Raw genomic sequence first — 27,911 nt, 5'->3', positions numbered from 1 at the left:
AGTTTAAATTCATGAGATTGAGCTTAAAGCAGGAGTTGATACATCTTCACAGATATGAAATAAAACAACATCATATTCATCAGCATTTATCTGTAGAGATATAACATAACATATAAACTTACAAACAAAGGTTCTCCAAGGCTCAACATCAGCAGATGGAAATGGATTAAACAAACAATGCTCTGCAACACACGACCAGTCAGACCAGCAGAAAACAAGATGGCCAACTTGAACTATAAACTAACATGTGATCTTGAATGACCAATGGAAAACAAGGACCTTAAAGTGACAGTTTCCTTAAAAAATACCCATGAAATGGTCAATGTTTGTATTTATATAGCGCTTATCTAGTCTTATAAAGCTGCTTTACACTACAGTTGTTGCCATTTACTCACATTCATACAGTGCATTTATGTGCAGTGCATTTTCTATGACTCATCTGTTATACCCATTCACACGGTGCCAGCACAGCTGTCAGGAGCCATGTGGGGTGAAGTGTCTTGCCCAAGGACACATCAGCAGGTAGACGAGTGAAGCTGGGAATCAAACCCATAATCTTCAAGTTGAAAGACGACTTGCTCTATACTACCACTGAGCATTTTTAAGAAACGTCATGTCTTGACACTTTGCTCATTGACCTGATTTCATGATGAAGATTGTGAGTTTTCTAAAATGTTGCTCTCCTGGAAGTGAAGTAAATCTTAGTCATTTGCCATGACACAGGATGTTGCTGTAACCTGACTGTAATTGATCAATATTCCAGGTTTGAGGCAGTTTTAACTTTGAAACTTTGTGGTGTCACGACCCATGATGGCTTTCTTTGTGTTTCTCTCTGGTCTCAACAGGATTATATAGCATTTGGGTCCAAATAGCGCCACCAAGAGGCCAAAGCTGGAGGCCAGGATGGCAAAAACCTCCACTGCATCTGCATATTTGCCTGGTGAGCTGATGTAAGCAGGGACAAAGGCCACCCACACTGCACAGAAGATCAACATGCTGAAAGTGATGAGTTTGGCCTCATTGAAACTGTCTGGAAGATTCCTTGCTAGAAAAGCTAACAAACAACTGAGGACAGCCAGTAAACCAATATAACCAAGTAAAAGTGCAAAACCAACTGTGGACCCAACTGCACACTCATAAACTATCTTGTCACTGTGATACTGGGTGTTTTTATGAGGCACTGGTGAAGCAGAGACAAGCCAGACAGTGCAGATTGCTGCTTGAACACAAGTCAGAACCAGAACTGTCCCTCTCTGCTGCACAGCACCAAACCACTTCAGACTGGACTCACCTCCTGGTTTGGAGGCCCTGAACACAGCCAGAACCACCATGGTTTTCACCAGGATACATGAGACACAAAGCACAAAGCTGATGCCAAATGCTGCATGTCTTAGTTGACAAGTCCATAATCTGGGTCGTCCAATGAAGAGCAACGAGCAGAGGAAACAGAACTTTAGTGACACCAAGAGAAGAAAACTGAGTTCTGAATTGTTGGCACGAACTATAGGTGTGCTGTGATGATGGATGAAGATGCCCAGAACAACACCACAGATACATGTGCCCAACAGTGAGATGGTTGTCAAGCAGATACCCAGAGGCTCATGGTAGGAGAGGAACTCTGTTTTCTTAAGAACACAGTGGTCACGCTGGGGGCTGGACCAGAAATCTTCTGGACAACTGGTGCACTCCATGGAGTCTGAGAAAAGAGGGTGATGAGATACATTTTTATACAACATCTGTGAACTGTGCTGTTTAAAAGTTTACACTCACCAGTTGTATTGCTGATCTTTCCCTCAGAACAAGGGACACAGTCAAAACAACACTCAGGTTCCCCCTTCTTTCTGGCCATGCGGGAACCTGGAGGACAACTGTCACTGCACACTGACCGAGGAGGCTGTGTGGACAAACATCACTGTCTGTTAGACTCATCTATAATGATTAAGGGAAAGAGATGGTCGTCTGAAAAAGTAAGAAGTTACCTGTTTGGATTCAAAGTTCCAGAAGATTTTGTCTTCATCCAGTGTGAGTTCTTCACCTTTGAAGGCTGACCTCTTAACATCACCCACTGTCTGAACTTTAGTTCTTCCATCAGGCAGCCACACCCAGTTCATGATGTCATAAACAGGTAAGGCATCACCATTTTCATCAAATGACACTTGATCACCAAATGTTGTGGTGAAGTTGACTTTTTCCAAGTAATACACAAGCTTGGGAAATCAAAATTAAGAAGAAGGAAAACTACTTTTCAAAAATGATTAACATTTCAAACAATACATTTCCTTCTAAAGCAATATTATTGAATAATTGTTTTCAGGGTTCCCCTAAAGGTGGGTGGTATAAATCAGCATCACCAGTTTAACAAATAGAGCTAATTGATCGATCTTTGAGATACAAGGTGGTTTTTGTACCATATTAGCCGTTGTCATTTGGGCTGTTGCAGTACTGACTTTTTTCCCTGGTCAAACCATTCATACGGCTGTGATATACAGTATGTGTCACAGTTGTGCTCCTCACCTTCCAGTACTCTCGCACTCACCAGATTTCCAGTGTTTGTCTGGATTGAGCCTCTGTTGCCGACTGTGACTGTTTCTGATTCTGCTTTCTCTGTCCATGTCCCGCTAAACCTATCTGTCCTTTTGCAATCATTTGTTATCCTGTGTGACCTCTTAGGTTTTCTCTCCCCCATTTTTCCTTTCACCCCAACCCAACCGGTTGGTGAGGCAGATGCTGCACATCTTTGAGTCTGGTTCTGTCAGAGATTTCTTCTTCTGTTAAAAGTGAGTTTTTTTTCTCTCCATTGATGCCTGCTGTTTACTCATTGTGTGAATTGGTGGGTTTCTCTGCTCTGCATGATGTTGTCTATGTACCCTGCCTTGAGATGATGTGTGATTTGGGGTTATACAAAAAAAATTAATTGACTGCTGGCCTCCCTTCTCGACTACCTCTCCTGCCTGGTTGGACTGTTTACGTTGGGTTTGGACTTTGCAGGTAGGCAGGGGGGGGGAGTTGAGATGAGCAAACAGTACTGACAAAAAATAAATAAAATAAAACTTGCCCTTATCTTATATATTCTTTATTCCATTCAACTGTATGGAATAAATAGAATTAAAAGCTTTTAAAACAACTAAATCAATTACGGTCAACATTTAAATATAAGCTTCTATTTTTTTATTTTTTTAGGTAAAACATTTACTGCGCTACTGTAAGTATTGTCACATTACCCAAATAATACTGTTTCCTTGGACTTAATATTGCATTGCTCTATTAGCCATCTGTAAATGAAATATCCTCTCATCTAGAAATATTTTCTATTAACTATGATTATATTTAATTCTAATACAATACACTAAATTGTGTATTCTCCATCCATGTAGAGAATAATTATTAAAATGATCATAAGCTCATATCAATTAATAATACACACTTTGTTCAACTCTAAGAGAAACACAGTGGATGAAGTGATATTTAGAGTAGAGTGTAAAGTGATATCTCACCTGCCATGGCTCCAGTCTTTGTAAATGAGCACAGGTGTTGTTGCTGAAAGGTCCTCTCCCTGGCTCACACTGCAGCATGTCATCAAGAGCATACGCCAGAGCGTACACAGCCTTATACACATTATACTCTGGTCTGAGGTCTGAAACATCCAGGACATCCTTCTCCACATTCTTTAGAACTTCCTGTCCAGTGCATAATTCTCCTCCAGCTTCCACCCAACCTGCTGGAGGTGGTGCAAACCTACACTGAAATGTGTGTTCCCAGAACTGATTCACCTGAAAAACATTACACTTCTCGAAATCATGACACTAATTCATTTTTGTTTGTACCATATCAGATAAAAACATTTAACTCTAACCATATCGTTTCCATCTGTGTTGTTGTGATGTAGATCAGGACGTATTTGTAACAGGAAGTCTCTGAGTCCTGGTATTTCTCCTCGACGGATGGAGATGCCCAGTGTTCCACCCAGGTATGACATGAAGTGAGGAGTCTGGAGCACATCAACTGATGACCATCCTTCACCGACAATCCACTGCAGGCCTGTGACATTCTGCCTCACCACCTGTACATCACATGTATATGAATTCATCCTTTAATATCAGTTAAGTATAATCTAGATTCAAGAGTTGATGTCACACACAAACCTAGAGTTCTACCAGAAATATAGTCAAATTTGAATTTGTCTTAGTAAACAATCTTACTCTTAAACATTAGCAGCTTTAACAAATGACACGTGAAATAGAATTCATGAAATCTGTTTTTTTAAAAGGCTAAATGGTATTTGCTACATATATATACAGGACTGACCTCTTCCATGAGGTTAATCATGAGAAAATTATTTGCAAACACAATCACAACTCGAGCTGTAGATTTCCTCATCACATCCACTATTCTCCTTAGTTCAACAGGGTCATCACCCCAGGGCAAAATCTCTGTGTAAGCCAGACAACCTCCACCAGCTGGACCCAGATCAGAGTGAAAGGATCGGGCAGCGTGGACTCCATAATCATTATCAGTGATGATCAGACCTACCCAAGTCCAACCAAAGTGTTTTAGAATCTGAATCATAGCATTCACCTATGTGGACACAGAGTAGAGGGATTAGTGCACAGGCTGGAATCATCTTTACTAGAAATCCTGATCAACAGGTTCATCAAAGACTCATAATCACTGTCTTTAAGTGTTGTATATCTGACACCACACAACTCTGTCACTGAGACATATAACATGACTGGTGACACACTCTTTTCTTTTTGTAGATAGATTTTCACCTGAAAAGCATCACTCGGGATCGTCCTAAAGAAAGATGGAAACTGTTGTCGGTCACTCAGACAGGAACATGTGGCATAATAACTCACCTGTAAATAGAGCAAACCACATATTCTAAAAAAAAGTTTTCTCTTTTTTTATTTATACATTGCAGGTAAATATATCAACTCTTAATTTTATGCATGTCATATAATGAATGCAATTATATTCATTTTGCAAAAAAAATGATCACAATAATCATTCAGGTGAAGGACTTTAAAACTTACCAGAGGCACCCTGTACAAACCTAAGATTGCTGAAATGGCTATAGAATTTGAAGAGGTAGTATCTCCCACAATCCCTAGGACTGGAGGAGTTCCTACACAGTTCTCCTCTAATGTAACTTGCTCTTCTTTACCACTGACTAAGGTCAGTGCTGCACGAAATCCAATTCCTAGTTGAAGGCAGTTATCATACAGACTGTATCCCAGAGTCACATTAGGCAGCAGGTTTGACTTTCTGTTGATCTCATCAATAGTAAAAGCCATGGTCTGAGTTTGTCTGAATCCTATAACATCAAAACTAAGAATATAAATTGTTTATTATTCAAAATACTTCATACAGTCAGTAAAGTTAGACAACTACAGATACTGTCAGACTCACCCATAACAGGTAGGCAGTTGTGGCTCTGAGGTAAAAGTCAGGTCAAGATAATCAGAAAAGAAGTTGATTGCAAAAATTCCTCCTAGAATCACATCTCCAGGTTTGTTCATCCCATTTAAATGAAACTGTTTCTGTAACTGACAAGAGGAGGAAGAAAGAGAGGAGGACACAGCAGAGGAGAAGCTGAAATACAACACAAGTGGGAGCCAGTTATCTAAAAATACCATCATGACTCTGCTCTGGTTCATCTTTTTTTCTGAGCTCAGTCTTAACATCACTCATTTTATTGTCTTGCAACATGATTGATTCTTGCTCATCACCGATCAGGGCAGGTCCTCAGCAACGTCATGTGCTATTTACCTATCGTTTGTTTCGTCTTTCACTTGTTGAGTTTTACATCAGTGTGTTTGTTGTTGTCCAGTATTTTAGTCACACAAAGATGGTTTGTCAATGAATGAATGAAATGAACCCAAAAGCATCCAACTCATTAATTTTGTGAATCTAAACTTCATCATTTCTGTAATTAGTCATTTATATTATTGAGCAACTATGTTTTTCTTTGCAATAAACCTGATATTTGCTTTGTCTTTCAACGATTTAAGTAAGCATCAAAACTATTTAATGAAGCTCCAGCATCAGAAGAAGAGATATCTAATCACTCTGAACCATTAAAGTCAAGGAAACTGTTGCTGTCTGCAGTATGTTTTCAAATAATCCATAAAAAAATCACATTATGTCTTTGGAAAACACTTTGGTGATGGTTTTTGTGCTGAGGCGGGTGGAGCACCAAATCCAAATCTCATGAAGGGCACTAAAATAACAGTTCTGTGTATATTGTTAACAAAGCCTTGCACAGGGAGAGTTTGTCACTTCCATCGGACCACAGATACAATGCAGGAAAAGACAAAACAAAAAGCCTGTGCTGGTTACTGTTGTTGTACAACAAAGTTCCCCTCAAGAACAATTTAGATGTCTTGAACCTTGAAAGATTCCTAGTTCTTTAGGAAAGTGGAAATGCATGAAGCGACCAAAATGATACACTGTCTTCATTTAGAAGAAGTCACCTTTTGCTTTGATGACAGAATGAGTTCATGGTGTTATGAATTACTTAGGGTGGACCCGGAAGCAGACAGGAGACGGTAATTGTGATAGTAAAAATAATAACATTTATTTATAAAAAGGAGAACAAAAAGCGACTTCGCAAAATGCGGAAGTGAGATAGAGAGAGAGAGAGTGTGTGAGTGAGAGAGGGTGCGCAGCAGCAGCGACAGTCTTGCTTCTGTGTGGCGAACAGGCAATGTTCCGCCACGGAACAAACTCACTGGTTTGAGGGTCGGCAGGAGAGATTCCCAGGAGGATTGGGGAATACAGGCAATGATCAATGGCTCTCGGAAGTGCAGGAGACGTGACGACCTGGAGCGAGGAGAGGCGGGTAAGTTCCAGCGAAACGGCAGCGTTAAAGTGGTAACAAGCGAACGTGCGACTTTACCCATGAATGTGAAACAACGATCTGACGCCGGCGACGGGAAACGGCTCCGCTTAAAAGTCCTTCCTGATTACAGAACTGGCGCAGGTGAGGCGGAGCCGCGCAGGTGTAGTCAATCACCGGCGTCTAGAGAAAGTGGGTCAGCCACGCCCCCTGCAGAGGAACGGAGAGCACAGAGCCGCAGCAGCACAGCAGGCAAAACAATAACAATAATAAAATATTGAGGAAGGTGTGGGTGAGATCGTGACACATGGACTAACATTGGTCCAACAGTAACAAGGTGAAAAAGAAATAAAATCTATCTGGTGAAACAGTGTTTATGTGGGGTGGGGAACGAGCCATCCATCCATCCTTCTTCTTCAAAGTTTTATCCTCTAAATGAGGGTTGTGGGGTGGCACTGGTGCCAATCTCAGCTGACATCTGTCTATAAAGCAAGTTCCGTCTGTCTGTCTGTGACAGGCATATCTCGTTGACCGTTAAGGCCACATTATACTTCTCTGACTGCGTAATGCGTTATCCGTCTGCGTCACCACGTAGACCACTCGAGCATTTATACTTCTGTGTCGTGGTGACGGATAGGCGCTGCAATTTCCCGCCCGATCATTAGGGGTCGCTGCGCAATGTTGTTGTGCTTTTGGCTACAGTGAGCAATGGCGTCCGAGGGAGAAAGACTGTTGTTGTTGAAACAGTGGCCTTTTCTGTGTCCTGGAACGCAGTTTTAAGATTATTTGAGGCGAGAAATTGGCCATTTAGAGTCTAAACATGTGCTGTGTGTGTTAAGATATGACGTATTTATAGTTCGGCAGCGACGAAGTCGGCGGGGATCAGCTCCGCCCTCTGTAGCGCTCGGTGCTCACTGTGAGCCGGCACAGAGCAGCTTCGCTCGGCCTGTCCTGAGGACCAATCGCAGCTCTTGCTGTCTCCGTTGTCCCTTGACGGAGTGACGGACACTTAAAAAATATTCCGTGCACCCGGAGACGACGCAGAGGCTCTACGACAGGTTCTGCGTCAACGCAGAGGACTCTGCACTTTACGCAGGAGTATAAATTGGGCTTTAGTCAGATCGCACTAAGACTTTGGATATGGGTTGAGCATGGCCCAATTGTGTGCATCCTTGACTTTCAAAGTTTTTGGAGAAATTTTAATTTTCACTGATTTATCAAGCTACACCAGGCAGTCAGCGGCTCATCAGCAGCAGCTGCGCTGTGTGTAGTGGAAGGTGGGGTGAAGAGGCTGTCCTCACGGTGGGTGAAACATTTTCACACAGTTAACTGCAGACCATGGTGTTATATTGAAACGACGAGGTCTCCATTGACCAGTGGATGGGCCAGAATTTCCTTCAGCTCAATGCAGAAAAGACAGAAGTCATTGTTTTTGATCCCAGGCATGAGGTCAGGCCACCTTGACTCAATGACACTAAAAGCCACAGACTAAGCAAGAAATCTTGGTGTAGTTATGGACTCGGACCTGAAAAAATCACGCTGCACACCACCAAACAAAAATGTTTTAAAAAATGATACTCTGTAGCCTATATAAACAATTTTGTCATTCTTATCAAAGTGTCTTGAATATTTATGTCCATATTATTTGCAGATAATTAATTATTTGTTTTCAAAAAATGTTTTTAGACCAATTAGGTGAAATTGGATAATTTCACATTCATACAGTGCATTTATGTGCAGTGCATTTTCTATCACTCATCTTTTATACCCATTCACACGGTGCCAGTGGTTCACACGGAATAAAGTGGTAGAAAATGAATGAATGAGATTCATATCAGGATGCAGAAAAAAGCTTCTTAAAGACATGACCCCCATCAGATGTTGGTTTTCTGCCCATTTGTACTCCTCCTTTAAGCTCGATCTCATGAACTTCAACTTTTGTCTGTGTAATCCAAAGAAGTTAGCTTTTTCAAAGGGTGTTGCAATAAAATACCAGATTACAGTAATTCAGCTGTAGACTGGTGTACACAGAAAGTACTCTTTCCCAAACTTCATTCAATTTCCCTCCTCTTACATCTATATAAAATACTCAATTATAGTAACAGGAAGTAAAACTTCTGTGTCAGGCTGTGGTCGACACTTGATATACTCCTTAGATTAGAGTTGTTCCATGCTATGGATGAGGGTGAAAGGGCCTGACAAGTGCTGATGCCCTAGATATGTGAAATTAGTTTAGAGAAATAACAAAAAAAAGTTTGTAATTTATTTATTATTTATTTATATTATTCTTTATTCCCTGCATTTTGATCTGGTAAATATGAGTCAATTCTAAAAAACAGAGTGGAGCAGCCAGAGAAACAGAATTTTAATTTTGAAACTTTGTGGTGCCACGACCCATGATGGCCTTCTTTGTGTTTCTTTCTGGTCTCAATAGGATTATATAACATTTAGGTCCAAACAGCGCCATCAAGAGGCCAAAACTGGAGGCCAGGATAGCAAAAACCTCCACAGCATCTGCATATTTGCCTGGTGAGCTGATGTAAGCAGGGACAAAGGCCACCCACACTGCACAGAAGATCAACATGCTGAAAGTGATGAGTTTGGCCTCATTGAAACTGTCTGGAAGATTCCTTGCTAGGAATGCTAACAAACAACTGAGGACAGCCAGTAAACCAATATAACCAAGTAAAACTGCAAAACCAACTGTGGACCCAACTGCACACTCATAAACTATCTTGTCACTGTGATACTGGGTGTTTTTATGAGGCACTGGTGAAGCAGAGACAAGCCAGACAGTGCAGATTGCTGCTTGAACACAAGTCAGAACCAGAACTGTCCCTCTCTGCTGCACAGCACCAAACCACTTCAGACTGGACTCACCTCCTGGTTTGGAGGCCCTGAACACAGCCAGAACCACCATGGTTTTCACCAGGATACATGAGACACAAAGCACAAAGCTGATGCCAAATGCTGCATGTCTTAGTTGACAAGTCCATAATCTGGGTCGTCCAATGAAGAGCAACGAGCAGAGGAAACAGAACTTTAGTGACACCAAGAGAAGAAAACTGAGTTCTGAATTGTTGGCACGAACTATAGGTGTGCTGTGATGATGGATGAAGATGCCCAGAACAACACCACAGAAAAATGTGCCCAACAGTGAGGTGGTTGTCAAGCAGATACCCAGAGGCTCATGGTAGGAGAGGAACTCTGTTTTCTTAAGAACACAGTGGTCACGCTGGGGGCTGGACCAGAAATCTTCTGGACAACTGGTGCACTCCATGGAGTCTGAGAAAAGAGGGTGATGAGATACATGTTTATACAACATCTGTGAACTGTGCTGTTTAAAAGTTTACACTCACCAGTTGTATTGCTGATCTTTCCCTCAGAACAAGGGACACAGTCAAAACAACACTCAGGTTCCCCCTTCTTTCTGGCCATGCGGGAACCTGGAGGACAACTGTCACTGCACACTGACCGAGGAGGCTGTGGACAAACATCTATGTTATTCTGTTTTCCTCCATACTTTGTGTTTCATGTCAACAGATAGTTGATATTGAGAACTGACAAACCTCACACCACCTCACGTAAACAATTCATGGTAATTGTCTCCTTTGTCATCTCTTCTTCAGTCGAAACAAGTGTATACAACCAACTAGTGTGCTATGTAATGGTATGTAAATGGTTTTGTAATGTAATGGTAAATGGTTTTGTGTTTATATAGCACTATTCCAGTCTCGATGACCACTCAAAGCTGTACACAACAGTTTTCATTCACCCATCTTTCACACCCACTCACACACTGGCTGCTCAGCCGTCAGGAGTAACGTGGTTGTGTCAAGTGTCTTGCCCAAGGACACATCAGCTTTTAGACTAGCGGAGCCAAGAATCGAACCCGAGTTGAAAGACGACTTGCTCTCCCACTGACCCACCGTGTGGAGTGAAGCGGAGTTAAGTGTCTTCGATGAACACATTAACACAGGGAAGTTCTAATTTCTATATGTTGAAGATGTTCATTGCATTGCATTAAGGAGCACAAGGTTTCCGAGGTTGGAGAGGAGTCTGCGTCCATGCACCATGTTTACAATGGAGGTCTGCGGGCCGTGTCTGAACATTGCCAGATGTGGGCTTCAGTTGACCAGAAAATGGATACATAGGTCAAATAGCTGAACTTGTTTTTGCAGTTAAGGGGCCTATGGGAGGGTAACCCACTGAAGAGGGTAGAAGACCTAATATGGGCAGGATGTGATGCACATATAACCTTTAAGAAGAGGGGTCTTGCTTACGGGGGGTTAGAGCTTCTGGGGAATTTGGTTGAAGCTCTCCCAAGCAAACTTCAGCGCTCGGAATTGACAGAATGTCTTTGTTTGGTGGAAAGTTGTGTCACGGAGTCTCATTCTGCAACATCATCTCATCACCTGTTGTTCTCAAGAAGAAGGAAGCCTGACTAAACTACAGGAGCATGCACAGTCAGGGTGACCAGTCCACATTCACAAAATGTGGGGTAGCACACACTAACCCTAACCCTGTTGATGCAGGGTTTGCCTGTACCACCACAGACATGAACAGATGTCAACATTCACATCAAACATACTATTGCAAACATCTGCAAATTCCCTTTGGAAGTACAAATAAAAGCCAGTGAGTAAGACAAAGAGATAGTAGTCTATAAACAGTAAGAATACATGGGTAGATGACATCATTACCCAAGAGATTGTTGTCTTAAAAAAAGTAAGCAATAACCTGTTTGGATTCAAAGTTCCAGAAGATTTTGTCTTCATCCAGTGTGAGTTCTTCACCTTTGAAGGCTGACCTCTTAACATCACCCACTCTCTGAACTTTAGTTCTTCCATCAGGGAGCCACACCCAGTTCATGATGTCATAAACAGGTAAGGCATCACCATTTTCATCAAATGACACTTGATCACCAAATGTTGTGAAGTTGACTTTTTCCAAGTAATACACAAGCTTTGATATGAAAGGAAAACAAGAACAAAAACTACAGTTACTGGCCAGCGGTTGTTTGAAAGGATTCACAATTTTCTCTGATAACATGAGCATGTTGAATAAAAATAAGATTACTTTAGAGTCAAAGTCAGTTAGTCAGCCATGCCATATTTGTCAGAATTCCACAAAGATATGTTTGGAAAGATAGATGTGGACAAAAAAATAAATGCCTCTGGCAAAAGCTAGAGTGAGAGGTGACATGAAACACAAATGGAAAAACTGAAGGAAATAACTTGAAATACTTAAGTTATATCAAATAATTAATATAACTCTTTTTTATAAATGTATATTTACAAACACAATAGCCTAAAATGTTTTTTGTTGGCATGACTTCCATTAAAACTTTCCATTGAAGTCACAATACATTAGAAACTTTGGCCTGATATTACAATCCACTGGCCCTTGCTGTCTTGGACATGGTCTCATTGATTTATTAATTATCCATACTTTATTGAATTAATTTAAGTTTAATTTAGAGTAGAGTGATATCTCACCTGCCATGGCTCCAGTCTTTGTAAATGAGCACAGGTGTTGTTGCTGAAAGGTCCTCTCCCTGGCTCACACTGCAGCATGTCATCAAGAGCATACGCCAGAGCGTACACAGCCTTATACACATTATACTCTGGTCTGAGGTCTGAAACATCCACCAATTCATTCTCCACATTCTCTAGAACTTCCTGTCCAGTGCATAATTCTCCTCCAGCTTCCACCCAACCTGCTGGAGGTGGTGCAAACCTGCACTGAAATGTGTGTTCCCAAAACTGATTCACCTGGAAGATATTAGTAAAAAAGAAATTTGTTTTGTTAATCATGATTAATCTTGTTATTGCAAAAGTCAGATGTGATAAAAAAATTTTTTAATTCACCACAGTTTTTCCATCTGTGTTGTTGTGATGTAGATCAGGACGTATTTGTAACAGGAAGTCTCTGAGTCCTGGTATTTCTCCTCGACGGATGGAGATGCCCAGTGTTCCACCCAGGTACGGTATAAGGTGAGGAGTCTGGAGTGAAGTTCCTGTTGTCCAGGCTTCACTGGCAATCCACTGCAGGCCTGTCACATTCTGCCTCACCACCTGTGTATTGGATAATAACATGTTTATGAATTGAGATTTTCATACCGATACAGTTAAATCTAGTTTCCATGGTTGATATCTTTTGTTTTGATTTCTTGGTATTACTGTTATTTGCATAATTCAATCACTTCAAAATAAAACTTTTAAATTCAATCACCATTGAAGCGTTCTTTTTTTGTTAACAGTATAAAGGTTTTGGTTGCTTAACACTTTCGTGACTGACCTCTTGAATGAGGTAATTCACTTGACCCTCATGTGCAAACACAATCACCACTCGAGCAGTAGATTTCCTCATCACATCCACTATTCTCCTTAGTTCAACAGGGTCATCACCCCAGGGCAAAATCTCTGTGTAAGCCAGACAACCTCCACCAGCTGGACCCAGATCAGAGTGAAAGGATCGGGCAGCGTGGACTCCATAATCATCATCACTGATGAGCAGACCTGCCCAAGTCCAACCAAAGTGTTTTAGAATCTGAATCATAGCATTCACCTATGTGGACACAGAGCAGAGGGATTAGTGCACAGGCTGGAATCATCTTTACTAGAAATCCTGATCAACAGCTTCATCAAAGACTCATAATCACTGTCTTTAAGTGTTGTATATCTGACACCACACAACTCTGTCACTGAGACATATAACATGACTGGTGACACACTCTTTTCTTTTTGTAGATAGATTTTCACCTGAAAAGCATCACTCGGGATCGTCCTAAAGAAAGATGGAAACTGTTGTCGGTCACTCAGACAGGAACATGTGGCATAATAACTCACCTGTAAAAAAAAAGATAAGATAAGATAAGATAGCTTTATTTATCCCACAGTGGGGTGAGAACAGAGCATGTATACTAAAAATAGCCACAGTCTACTGATTCTTAATTTCTAATGTTTACAAGAACAACCTTTATATTTAAATTTGAATTTATTGTAAACTATAATTAAATTCAGAGGCAAATTCACTTACCATAGGCACTCTGTACAAACCCAAGACCTTGGATATGGCAATAGAACTTGTAGAGGAAGCATCTCCCACAATCCCTAGGACTGGAGTAGTTCCTACACAGTTCTCCTCTAATGTAACTTGCTCTTCTTGACCACTGACTAAGGACAGTGCTGCACCAATACCGATGTGAAGGCAGTTATCATACAGACTGTATCCCAGAGTCACATTTGGCAGCAGGTTTGACTTTCTGTTGATCTCATCAATAGCAAAGGCCATGGTCTGAGCCAGTCTGAATCTTACAACATTAAAACTAACAGAAAAAAAGGTTAGTATTTGAAATTCATTATACAGCAATGGGGCCAAGTCAGATACTGCAAATATTGACCTCAGCATCAACAACTACAATTCACTTTTTCATGAACAGCTTCTTAATTGTTCTGTTTCCCTGTCAGACTCACCCATAACAGGTAGGCAGCTGTGGCTCTGAGGTAAAAGTCAGGTCAGGATCATCAGAAAAGAAGTGTATTGCAAAAATCCCTCCAAGAATCACATCTCCATGTTTGTTCATCCCATTGAGATTAAACTGTCCCTGTGAGCGACAAGAGGAGGAAGAAAGAGAGGAGAACACAGCAGAGGAGAAGCAGGAGAACAACAATAGCCAGAGCAGGTGGTTGTCTAAAAATACCATCATGACTCTGCTCTGGTTCATCATTTTTCTGAGCTCAGTCTTATTATCACTCATTTTATTGTCTTGCAATATTGTTTATTCTTGCTCATCACCTATCAGAAGAGGCTATAGGGGAAGGTCCTAAAATGATATTTGTAAATGTGTGTTTGTGTACACTTACTATTAAACTGCACTTTATTGGCTGCCTGCAGGTGACCACTTGCCCATGGGCACCATGTTGCTGACCACTGATATAGTGTGTGACTCCTTTTCAATGACCCTGAAAGTCATGTCGTGTAAACCTGACTTTAGCTCTTAAAACATATATGTCTGTGGAGGCACGGCATCTTCCTTGGACATTGACACCTGATTCCTCAATAGAGAATGGCTGCAGACAGCAGGATGATTCCGGCCTCCTTTACAGAGAGAAAGGGGTGGCAATCTGGTAACACATTCGGACAAGAGGCACAAAACCAAAAGATAGAGACCAGGAGCAAAGATATAAAAATTGTATTGAGTTCTGGCTGGATACTTCCAAATATGGTCGTTATATTTTGTGTACTGATAAAATTTGAATCATAACAAAAATGACAATACTAATATTAATAGCCTTGCAAGTTCCCCAAATGTAATGTTTAAACATAATGACTGAAATAGTCCACACAATTAGCAACATATAGAAAACTACAGTTTTGCATTGGAGTCAAAGGAGCACTCTCATGAAAGGGTCAGACCCAGTGGTGTAAGTATCGGTGGATAAGACGCCGTCAGGGCGAACAAATTTCAGCTGTCCAGAATTGCCACAGGCCTCTTCAAGTTACAACAACATTTTGTCCTTGTTCAGAGAAAAGGAATCAACATGACCATTGTGTGGGAAAATGTGCATTCACTAATACACCATGTTGTGACTCAGTAGAATCAGGTGCTGTCTGCATTTGTCCATTTTAGTGACTAAAAGTGTTAAATCTGCACTGCCTTCATTTCACTGATGGTGTTTAATAACTGGTCCTTGTTGTCAGGTCTCTATATTAATCTCAATGAGATGTGATGAAATAATGAAATTCTGGGGGGGAAAAAGTATCCTCGTTACTCAGTGGCAGCTCCTGAAGAAAATTTCAGGGGGGGGGGCAATTTTTTCAGATAATGATTAAGGTGACCCATTCAATAGGTGCAAGGGTAAGACCGTTTTCAATGTGTTGTTACATGATTAATAGTCCTTCACTACTCCACTAGATGGCAACCTCATAAACAAAAATGATTTACATGAATCTAATGTTGTATGATGTAAAATAGCTAAAAAGCAACCACATAAAGACAGGGGCAGCAGATTAAGTATTTATTAACTGACCAAGGATCAAGAGCTTTCACAACCTTTACCAGATACATACAACAAACATATGACACAATAGTCTCGTCAAATAATTAATTTAGTGTAAAGGAAAGTGCAGAATTGGTCCTTACATGTGTTGCTAAATGCATCTTAGAACAATACTTTCTTACACAAAACAGTTGCTTTTGTCTGATTTGCGTGAAGTTTAAAAGGAACCCTGACTATGAAGACTTGTAGGCCTTAATAAGCCACAATTGTTCTCTCTTACTAAAATATGTTGTTAGAAACACATAAAATATTGCCATTGATTTAAAAAATTCATAATATTAAGTGCATATTTTGACATACATGCTTTCTGCGAGCAATGCACTCTAGGGGCGATGATGTATAATGGTTGAATAGCGATTGACCCAGTGTTTGTTTACGTACGCACAGTAAAGTCATTATAAAGTAAAATGCCACATTGTGCTGGTTTTAGATGCAATTTCCAGTCATAAGGCAACAAGGGGATTGATGTGAGTTTAAACTGTTTCCCTACTGACAAGATGAGGAGAAAGGAGTGGGAAGATGCCTGTGGACGGACACAACTTCCCAAAGATCCGTGGTTGTCTTCTCGACATTTTTCGCCTGATGCATTTGAGGCTTTTAGCTGACCACGACTGCTGAAATAGCTCACCTGAGCGGCTGGGTATAAATGAAGACAAAAACGAAATGCTTTTCCGACAATTTTCCCACATAAGGAGCATCAACGCCCTCGGGAGCTAGTGCAAGGCGCATTAAAAAGTGCCACAGACAAGAGACGCTGGATGCTCTCCTGAGCACACAACCTGCTCCTGTAACGTTAGGCGAACCATCGGACACCCCACTGCTCACAGAGGAAGCTGATAATTCACCGCTTCAGTCAGTTAAGCAATCAATAAGTGTTACTGTGTTCTCATTAGCATCACAGTCAATACTTCATACACAAAGCTGTGTCATTCACACATGATTCAAGCCCTGAAGCTAGTGAATAACAATGCAGCCACATAACATTCTGAAACGCACAGTGGATTATTAAAAGACAAAACGTGTAACCTGTATGTGAATGAACACTAACGTTATGTAGTTTAACAACGTTAATGAAAACTCACCCCATAAGAAGACAGAAGGTAAATAAGAGGTTTGGGTGCTGGCGTCACGACGTCATCATCTCAGACAACTTCTGTGTCTGTTCCTCAATGTGTCCAGTTATTGTCATGTCCTTTCGGCCGCTAAATAATCCATCTGTTTGTTGTTTTTGCAACGCTGAATTCTGCTAACGTTTATGCTAACATGTTAGCATAAAGATCGCTAGCTTAAAATGCTAACGAGTCCACTCACATAGCAGAAGTGAAGTCTGTGTCTGTCTCTGTCTTTGTTAAAAAGTACAGCCACAGTTTAGTTCTTCTGCGGGTTGTCCTTGTCTATCATCCGACGGTGAACACACATGCAGCAGCAGCGGCTGTAGCCTCGTCTGGGAGCATAAGTAGCATGTTTTGTATGTGTTTTCTCCGTGACGATCAGCTGATTGGCCGAAAAAACAACAAAAGCTCTGAAATGTGATTTCACCACACTATTACTATGAATCGATGTAATATATATAATATGTAGTGGGCCACATGTGACCGATGCTGCCACACTAAGCCAGACAGACTTATCTAGACACGTCAGATGCAGCAGTACAGTAGCCAGCTGATGTGCACCGAGTTGTTACCATGGACCACGCTTACACAGATAAACGCGAGTTGGATAAAGAAGAGGAGGACACTCGTCCTCATTAATGTTTCATTAAGGTTCAAAATTAAAAGGCTGAACAGATGACATATTTATGCCGCTGAACAGTCACAACAGTGTGCCGTAGCTCGCTAGTGCAACCTTATGACGACACTACCCAGAGTGCATTGCGACGTTAATAACAATGGCGACCTATGATGTTTTTTTTAACAAATTTTATAAAAACTAAGACATCAAGAGGGATTTTTTTGTCACTTTATTTTCACTGATACTAACATTTATCTTGACGGCTGAAAGGAATATTAGTACTAAGGATCTTTGGAATTGGTAAGGAAAAAAAATTATCTTTTACCTCGTTGGTAGGCTGCACCCAAACTGCTCCTGTCGTTACTACCAAGTGTGGTCATTTACAATAGTGTTGTGTTGTTCACAAACGAGTCGTTTAAAGGAGTGGATCTTTTGAGTGAACAAACTGAATGGAATCACTTCATGAACTGATTTGTTCATTTCTTAGTTCAATTGAGCTCAACAGCGAGTGTGCTGGCCGGGAGTGGAAGGGCGGGGAGTGACTCACGACAGACATAGTGCTGTTACTTCCTGTGTGGCCATATGGGCATTTCAAAATAAGGGTATCTGTTATGGAACATTACACTCGCCTGCAGACAGAACTGTCGTGGAGGACGTGATTCAGGTCACTGGACTCCTGCTAAGCACTGAACGATTCAGTAAACAAATGTTTACTGAGAATGAAAATCTCGGGGTTCAGTTCACCCTGAAGAACTTCCGTTCCCATCACTAATATACAATTAAAATAACTCCCAACAACAGAATAATCAGTGAGAAACAAGTAACATACCAATGTAAGTCTTTATTTCCTCTGCTGAGGTCTGGTAATTTCAACTCACCTCTGAAATACACAGATCAAGACAGCAGAGTAAACTGAATTATTTAGTGGTGTCACGACCCATAATGGCCCTCTTTGTGTTTTTCTCAGGTCTCATGAGTATGATGTGACATTTAGGTCCAAACAGTGCCATCAAGAGGCCAAAACTGGAGGCCAGGATGGCAAAAACCTCCACAGCATCTGCATATTTGCCTGGTGAGCTGATGTAAGCAGGGACAAAGGCCACCCACACTGCACAGAAGATCAACATGCTGAAAGTGATGAGTTTGGCCTCATTGAAACTGTCTGGAAGATTCCTTGCTAGAAAAGCTAACAAACAACTGAGGACAGCCAGTAAACCAATATAACCAAGTAAAACTGCAAAACCAACTGTGGACCCAACTGCACACTCATAAACTATCTTGTCACTGTGATACTGGGTGTTTTTATGAGGCACTGGTGAAGCAGAGACAAGCCAGACAGTGCAGATTGCTGCTTGAACACAAGTCAGAACCAGAACTGTCCCTCTCTGCTGCACAGCACCAAACCACTTCAGACTGGACTCACCTCCTGGTTTGGAGGCCCTGAACACAGCCAGAACCACCATGGTTTTCACCAGGATACATGAGACACAAAGCACAAAGCTGATGCCAAATGCTGCATGTCTTAGTTGACAAGTCCATAATCTGGGTCGTCCAATGAAGAGCAACGAGCAGAGGAAACAGAACTTTAGTGACACCAAGAGAAGAAAACTGAGTTCTGAATTGTTGGCACGAACTATAGGTGTGCTGTGATGATGGATGAAGATGCCCAGAACAACACCACAGAAAAATGTGCCCAACAGTGAGGTGGTTGTCAAGCAGATACCCAGAGGCTCATGGTAGGAGAGGAACTCTGTTTTCTTAAGAACACAGTGGTCACGCTGGGGGCTGGACCAGAAATCTTCTGGACAACTGGTGCACTCCATGGAGTCTGAGAAAAGAGGGTGATGAGATACATGTTTATACAACATCTGTGAACTGTGCTGTTTAAAAGTTTACACTCACCAGTTGTATTGCTGATCTTTCCCTCAGAACAAGGGACACAGTCAAAACAACACTCAGGTTCCCCCTTCTTTCTGGCCATGCGGGAACCTGGAGGACAACTGTCACTGCACACTGACTGAGGAGGCTGTGTGAACAAACATCACTGTCTGTTATTATATCCTTTGTGACCTCTCCATACTCTCTCATGACTGCAGAGAGTTGCTATGGATTTCGAGTTGTGTGTCCATGGCAGAGAAAACCGCAAGAAAATAAGGGTCTATGTCAGTCATGTGTTCAAACATATAGTCTACAGTCATGTAGATTAAACATGCCTGGGTCAAAGCGGACAAGGCAGCAAGTCAACATTAAATACAAGAACATCCTGCTATTTTTATTTTACTTGATGTGGACATCATAACGACAATGGACAAACCAGATACATGGTTTGAGTGTTGTAGCACATGAGCTAATTCACAAGTGCCCTGTCTAATATTTAACAATGCACAAGCATCATTTGACCGACAGGATGCCTATGAACACATTAGAAAAATACTTATTACATGAAGCATAAGCATTTGGTACACACATTTTATAATGTAGGAGTGCACACCAACATTCACATCAGGTTTTGTCTGTACTACCAGGGGCATGGATGGTTGACGACATACAGGTCAGATGGGCCATAGCGAACCTATGTATCTAGAGCAGCAGCTACTTCGAGCAGCAGCAGCACTTCGAGCAGCTGACACTCGCCACGAGGGATACTACCCACACGTCACCATAACCGAAGCTAAGTGCTCTTTCTAGCTTATCCATAGTAGTCTGTAGACCATTGCAGTACTCTCTTTCTGAGCTGGGTGCTAACAGCTTAGCTTAGCACATACACTAGCAATGGCTTCTCTCTCCCTCTCCCACTCCCTCTTGGTCCCCTGCTCTGTCGTGTACTCAGTGCTCGATGTTTAGTTTCTCCTCAGCCTCATTTAGCAGTAATGGTATGTGTATGAAATGTAGTGTGTTTCTGGACATGGAGGCCAGGATTAGCCAGCTAGAAGCGCGGCTCCGCACTGTAGAAGCTAGTCCTCTAGTCTCTAGCATTAGCTATCCTTCGCTTAGGAGTGCGAGCCCGGTAGCAACCGCAGCAGCAACTGCAGCAGCCACCGCTACCTCACAGTTAGCTACAACCCCCTCAGTAGTTCCCGAGCAGCCGGGAAATCAGGGAGAGTGGGTGACTGTCCACGGTGGGAAGCGTAGCTCTAAGCCGAAGCCCCCGGCTAGCCCCCAGCTAGCCACCGGCCGACTCACGTTTTGAACACACACAGGAAACGACTTTAGTTATCGGTGACTCTATTTTACGGAACGTGATCGACTCCAGCGACCACAGTCCGTTGCATTCCTGGGGCCAGAGCGGGCGATATCAAATCTCATTTGAAGCTGCAGGCTAAAGCTAATCGTAGGTTCGATAAAATCGTTTTTCACGTCGGCAGCAACGACATTCGGCTTCGCCAGTCGAGGTCACTAAAATTAATGTGGAGTCGGTGTGTACATATGCCAGGACGATGTCGGACACCGTATGTTTCTCTGGACCTCTACGTAACAGAACGAGTGATGACATGTATAGTCGCATGTTATCATTCAACAGCTGGTTGTCAAGGTGGTGCCCTCACAATAACGTGGGCTTCACACAGAATTGGCAAAGTTTTTGGGGAAAACCTGGTCTTATTAGAAGGGATGGTGTTCATCCCACTCTGGATGGAGCTTCCCTCCTTTCCAGAAATATGACAAAGTTTATTAGAACCAAAACGTGACAACAAGCAGTCGGGACCAGGAAAGAGAATTGCAGTTTAAAACGCTTCTCTGTGCTTCCACTAGTTCAGTCGCCCCCTATAGATAAAGATAAAGCTATATAGGTACATAGATTTAGGATTAACACAGTGTCTGCCTCTAGGGCTCCATACATTAGACAGTCACGGAGAAACAGGAGAGGAGTCATTCATAGTAACCTCGTTAAAATAAACACGAGGACATTCTCCGAGCCGAGAACGAACAGTTTTAAGTGTGGTTTGTTAAATATTCGTTCTCTCCGCTCAAAAGCGTTGCTTGTGAATGAATTGATAAACGAACAGGATTTTGACTTGCTCTGTTTAACAGAAACATGGCTTCAAGTTAATGATTACGTATCTATACACGAAGCAATGCCCCCTTCCCACACCAATGTCCATACCTCTAGAGGGAATGGCAGAGGTGGAGGGGTCGCAGCCATATTTGACTGTACACTTTCGCTTACCGCTCGACCCACGGGTACTTATGAATCATTTGAGCACCTTACTCTAAGTCCGTTAGTATTAAACAGACTCCAGTTTATTATTGTATACCGAACACCCAACTCCTACTCTGAATTTTTAAGTGAATTTGCAGATTTTTTATCTGATTTAGTTCTCTGTTCAGATCAAATCATCATAGTAGGTGATTTTAATATTCATGTAGATGTAGCCAATGATAGTCTTGGCTCATCTTTTAAAGTTTTGCTTGACTCAATTGGCTTCAAGCAGCAGGTTAACAAACCAACACATCGTCATAGACACACACTTGACCTTATCTTAACATATGGTATTGACATACATAACTTGGTAGTATTTGATGAGAATCCTTTGATATCGGACCATTGTCTGATCTTATTTGAAGTTGTACTTACTAATGCTACTGATTCTATACAGCAGCATTATTACAGTCGCTGTTTATCCGACAGTTCAGTTGAAAAATTCACTGAACAGCTCTCGTCTGCCCTCCAGCCATATTTTATCACAGAGGAAGACTATAGAAACATCTCTCCCACGGAACTTAATGGAATAGTGGATAACACAAATTTAACCTTGCAAACAGTTCTAAACACTGTTGCTCCTCTTAAGAGAAAGGTTATCACCCGGGACAAGTCTGCCACGTGGCACACAGCCCAAACTCCAGCGTTAAAGCTCAGTACACGGAAGTTAGAAAGAACGTGGCGTTCCACACATAATGACAGTCACTATGTCTTGTGGAAGAACAGTTTTGATATATATAAAAAAGCTCTTAGACATGCAAGAACTTCTTATTACTCAGAGTTAATAGAGAAAAATAAGAGCAACCCCAGTTTCCTCTTCAGCACTGTAGCCAGGCTGACGGAGAGCCACGATGCAACGAATCCATCAATCCCTCGATCGCTGAGTAGTAATGACTTTATAACATTTTTTAACGATAAGATAGAAACAATCAGAGATAGAATTAACAACCAGTTTAGTACAGCGAGCCTAGACTTAATCGCGGCTCCAGCTTTACACGTACTAAATAATTTTACTCCTTTAAGCCTCCCGGAGCTGACCTCACTGGTCTCCTCCTCTAAACTTACTACATGTCAGCTGGTCTGTGTCCCAAAGGCCTTTAAGATGGCAGTAATTAAGCCATTACTTAAAAAGCCTTCTCTCGACAGTAGCATTCTGAGGAACTATAGACCGATCTCCAACCTCCCTTTTATTTCAAAGATTTTAGAAAAAGCTGTAGCCACCCAGTTGTGCGATCACCTGTGTAGCATTAATTTATTTATAAAGTTCCAGTCTGGGTTTAGAACCCACCATAGTACAGAGACTGCACTACTTAGAGTAAAAGATGATATTCTTATGGCCTCTGAAAAAGGACTGGCTTCTATACTGGTCCTGCTGGATCTCAGTGCAACATTTGATACGACAGATCATGAGATCCTGCTACATAGACTAGAACAAGATGTTGGGATTAAAGGATCTGCACTTGTCTGGTTCAAGTCCTATTTATCGGACAGATTTCAGTTTGTTAGTGTGAATGAGAACTCCATTTTCACTAAGGTTAACTACGGTGTTCCTCAGGGTTCCGTGCTCGGACCTATTCTTTTTACCCTGTACATGCTGCCATTAGGCAACATTATCAGGAAACACAACATAGATTTTCATTGTTATGCAGACAACACCCAGCTATATGTATCTGTACGGCCGGACGACCCAGACCCATCTATTAAACTCCAGGATTGTCTCATAGACATACAGACGTGGATGACTCGGAACTTTCTGATGCTTAACACAGAAAAAACTGAGGTCATGGTCCTCAGGCCAAAAGATATAAGAGCACCACTTTTAAGTGGAGCTCTAGACCTAGGCAGTAAAACTCCAGTCCCTTGCACTACAGTAAGGAACCTAGGAGTCCTGTTTGACCAGGATTTATCACTGGATGAACATATTAAGCATATATGTAGAACAGCCTTCTACCACCTTTGGAACATTAAGACAATTAGAAATATTATATCACGACATGACTCTGGGAAACTAATCCACGCCTTTATAACCTCTAGGCTGGATTACTGTAACTCCTTACTGTCTGGATGTCCTAGTAAGTCCTTGAGAAGCCTTCAACTTGTCCAGAACGCAGCAGCACGGATACTGACTGGAACCAGACGACGTGATTATACAACTCCTGTCTTGGCTTCTCTTCACTGCTCCCAGTGAAAAGTAGAATAGATTTTAAAATACTTCTACTTACATACAAGGCCCTGAATAATCAGGCACCTTCTTACATTTGTGACTTAATACCTTTATATCAACCAAATAGACCCTGAACCCAGGTCTACTGGTTATTCCGAAAATAAATAGAAGAAGAATCAATGGTAGAACATTTATCTACCAGGCTCCTCTCCTGTAGAACCAACTTCCACTTTCAGTCAGTCAGTCTGACTCGGTCTCTGCCTTTAAGGTGAGACTAATAACCTACCTTTTTAACATAGCCTAAAGTCGAAGCTAGATCAGGTATGTCCTGATTAGAATAGTCTATCTTATGCTGCCATAGGCTTAGACTGCTGGGGGAATTTCCCATCATGCACTTAGAATGAGCACACAGACTTTGCACGAGCCGCACTTTCTCTACCCCCTCCTCGATTTCTCATCCCTCACCACTTACCCGATGTCCCCCCATGAGATGTAGCACATAAATCCACATGTAGACCATAAATCCACATGTAGACCATAAATCCACATGTAGCCCATATATCCACATGTAGCACATCTCTAACTGATTTTAATCTCTTACAGTTCTGCTGACACCAGTGAACGACATGAGGTCAGGACAGGAAGGAGGACTCCGTTATCTTCAAGTCTCTGACCACAACAGCCTTCACTACAGGCTGTGACAAACCCAGTGATCCAGATGATCCTGGCATTTAAATACTTTTTCACTTTTTATTCTTGTCATTATGTATTGTATGTTTTGGGTAACATCTACTGCATGCCTGTATGTCCAGGGAGTGGATCCCTCACCTGTGGTTCTCCCTAAGGTTTCTACTCTTTTCCCTGTTATAAGGGTTTTTTCCCTGGTAGTTTTTCCTTACTCTGGTTGAAGGTCTAAGGACAGAGGATGTTACCAACCCTGTGAAGTCCCGTGAGACAAACTATGTTTTGTAAACTGTGGGCGATACAAATAAAGATTGATTGATTGATTGATCTATGATCTAGCCCCATGAGTGGGGAAAAGAAGTTAAAAATTAAGTTACCTGTTTGGATTCAAAGTTCCAGAAGATTTTGTCTTCATCCAGTGTGAGTTCTTCACCTTTGAAGGCTGACCTCTTAACATCACCCACTCTCTGAACTTTAGTTCTTCCATCAGGGAGCCACACCCAGTTCATGATGTCATAAACAGGTAAGGCATCACCATTTTCATCAAATGACACTTGATCACCAAATGTTGTGAAGTTGACTTTTTCCAAGTAATACACAAGCTTTGATATGAAAGGAAAACAAGAACAAAAACTACAGTTACTGGCCAGCGGTTGTTTGAAAGGATTCACAATTTTCTCTGATAACATGAGCATGTTGAATAAAAATAAGATGACTTTAGAGTCAAAGTCAGTTAGTCAGCCATGCCATATTTGTCAGAATTCCACAAAGATATGTTTGGAAAGATAGAAGTGGACGAAAAAATAAATGCCTCTGGCAAAAGCTAGAGTGAGAGGTGACATGAAACACAAATGGAAAAACTGAAGGAAATAACTTGAAATACTTAAGTTATATCAAATAATTAATATAACTCTTGTTTATAAATGTATATTTACAAACACAATAGCCTAAAATGTTTTTTGTTGGCATGACTTCCATTAAAAATTTCCATTGAAGTCACAATACATTAGAAACTTTGGCCTGATATTACTATCCACTGGCCCTTGCTGTCTTGGACATGGTCTCATTGATTTAGTAATTATTCATACTTTATTGAATTAATTTAACTGCAATTTAGAGTAGAGTGATATCTCACCTGCCATGGCTCCAGTCTTTGTAAATGAGCACAGGTGTTGTTGCTGAAAGGTCCTCTCCCTGGCTCACACTGCAGCATGTCATTAAGAGCATACGCCAGAGCGTACACAGCCTTATACACATTATACTCTGGTCTGAGGTCTGAAACATCCACCAATTCAGTCTCCACATTCTTTAGAACTTCCTGTCCAGTGCATAATTCTCCTCCAGCTTCCACCCAACCTGCTGGAGGTGGTGCAAACCTGCACTGAAATGTGTGTTCCCAGAACTGATTCACCTGGAAGATATTTATTATTATTTTATTTTTTTTACAATATTTCATTGTTATCAGATTGATCATTTAAATTCTTACCATATCATTTCCACTTGTGATGTTGTGATGTAGATCAGGACGTATTTGTAACAGGAAGTCTCTGAGTCCTGGTATTTCTCCTCGACGGATGGAGATGCCCAGTGTTCCACCCAGGTATGACATGAGGTGAGGAGTCTGCAGAACATCAGCTGTTGTCCAGGCTTCACTGGCAATCCATTGCAGGCCTGTGACATTCTGCCTCACCACCTGTACATTGGAGTATCACATGTATATGAATCCATACTTTTATATCAGTACAGTATAATCCAGTTTTAGTCATATGTCTTTCATGACTCACCTCTTTCATTAGATTAATCATGTGACTCTCATGTGCAAACACAATCACCACTCGAGCTGTAGATTTCCTCATCACATCCACTATTCTCCTTAGTTCAGTAGGGTCATCACCCCGGGGCAAAATCTCTGTGTAAGCCAGACAACCTCCACCAGCTGGACCCAGATCAGAGTGAAAGGATCGGGCAGCGTGGACTCCATAATCACCATCACTGATGAGCAGACCTGCCCAAGTCCAACCAAAGTGTTTTAGAATCTGAATCATAGCATTCACCTATGTGGACACAGAGCAGAGGGATTAGTGCACAGGCTGGAATCATCTTTACTAGAAATCCTGATCAACAGCTTCATCAAAAACTCATAATCACTGTCTTTAAGTGTTGTATATCTGACACCACACAACTCTGTCACTGAGACATATAACATGACTGGTGACACACTCTTTTCTTTTTGTAGATAGATTTTCACCTGAAAAGCATCACTCGGGATCGTCCTAAAGAAAGATGGAAACTGTTGTCGGTCACTCAGACAGGAACATGTGGCAAAATAACTCACCTATAAAACAACAGAGCATGTATCCAAACAAGTCTTAGTCCAACTGTTCCAACTTGTGTTGAATGCTTCATATTCACAACTTCATTTTAATTGGCAATTATTTTTTTTATTTTATTTTATTTAATTATCAAGCAATTCAATTCCAACATTTAAAACTATGATTGACTTGACAAACGGAAAAACTCACCATAGACACTCTGTACAAACCTAAGACTGTGGATATGGCAATTGAACGTCTAGAGGAAGAATCTCCCACAATCCCTACGACTGGAGGAGTTCCTACACAGTTCTCCTCTAATGTAACCTGCTCTTCTTGACCACTGACTAAGGTCAGTGCTGCATGAAATCCAATTCTTAGATGGACGCAGCTATCATACAGACTGTATCCCAGAGTCACATTAGGCAGCAGGTTTGACTTTCTGTTGATCTCATCAATAGCAAAGGCCATGGTCTGAGCCAGTCTGAATCTTACAACATTAAAACTAACAGAAAAAAAGGTTAGTATTTGAAATTCATTATACAGCAATGGAGCCAAGTCAGATACTGCAAATATTGACCTCAGCATCAACAACTACAATTCACTTTTTCATGAACAGCTTCTTAATTGTTCTGTTTCCCTGTCAGACTCACCCATAACAGGTAGGCAGCTGTGGCTCTGAGGTAAAAGTCAGGTCAGGATCATCAGAAAAGAAGTGTATTGCAAAAATCCCTCCAAGAATCACATCTCCATGTTTGTTCATCCCATTGAGATTAAACTGTCCCTGTGAGCGACAAGAGGAGGAAGAAAGAGAGGAGGACACAGCAGAGGAGAAGCAGGAGAACAACAATAGCCAGAGCAGGTGGTTGTCTAAAAATACCATCATGACTCTGCTCTGGTTCATCATTTTTCTGAGCTC

General features: G+C 41.5%; 3 protein-coding genes across 3 annotated transcripts; all 3 read right to left on the bottom strand.

Moving 5' to 3' along the window:
* Positions 1–776: 776 nt before the first annotated feature.
* Positions 777–27,875, bottom strand: LOC310924577 (extracellular calcium-sensing receptor-like; the record flags this gene model as incomplete). The annotated part of the gene is made up of 9 exons (XM_083886359.1): positions 777–1,696; positions 1,771–1,894; positions 1,980–2,207; positions 3,495–3,770; positions 3,854–4,060; positions 4,306–4,575; positions 4,770–4,856; positions 5,034–5,328; positions 27,646–27,875. The coding sequence occupies 9 exons, from the start codon at positions 27,873–27,875 to the stop codon at positions 777–779; spliced, it is 2,637 nt and encodes an 878-aa protein (XP_083742485.1).
* On the bottom strand, positions 9,204–14,570 carry LOC310924546 (extracellular calcium-sensing receptor-like; the record flags this gene model as incomplete). The annotated part of the gene is made up of 10 exons (XM_083886329.1): positions 9,204–10,123; positions 10,198–10,321; positions 11,579–11,803; positions 12,337–12,612; positions 12,712–12,915; positions 13,139–13,408; positions 13,603–13,689; positions 13,880–14,168; positions 14,317–14,447; positions 14,544–14,570. The coding sequence occupies 10 exons, from the start codon at positions 14,568–14,570 to the stop codon at positions 9,204–9,206; spliced, it is 2,553 nt and encodes an 850-aa protein (XP_083742455.1).
* Positions 18,552–27,605, bottom strand: LOC310925433 (extracellular calcium-sensing receptor-like; the record flags this gene model as incomplete). The annotated part of the gene is made up of 9 exons (XM_083887389.1): positions 18,552–19,462; positions 19,537–19,660; positions 25,058–25,282; positions 25,816–26,091; positions 26,167–26,373; positions 26,465–26,734; positions 26,929–27,015; positions 27,203–27,497; positions 27,598–27,605. 9 exons carry the CDS (start codon positions 27,603–27,605, stop codon positions 18,552–18,554), a joined length of 2,403 nt encoding a protein of 800 aa, XP_083743515.1.
* Positions 27,876–27,911: the final 36 nt, after the last annotated feature.

Source organism: Microchirus variegatus, assembly GCF_963457635.1.
Source record: "Microchirus variegatus genome assembly, chromosome: 3".
Classification (NCBI taxonomy): domain Eukaryota; kingdom Metazoa; phylum Chordata; class Actinopteri; order Pleuronectiformes; family Soleidae; genus Microchirus; species Microchirus variegatus.
Note: the sequence above shows the minus strand (reverse complement) of the source record. Positions and strands in the feature narration are given on the sequence as shown.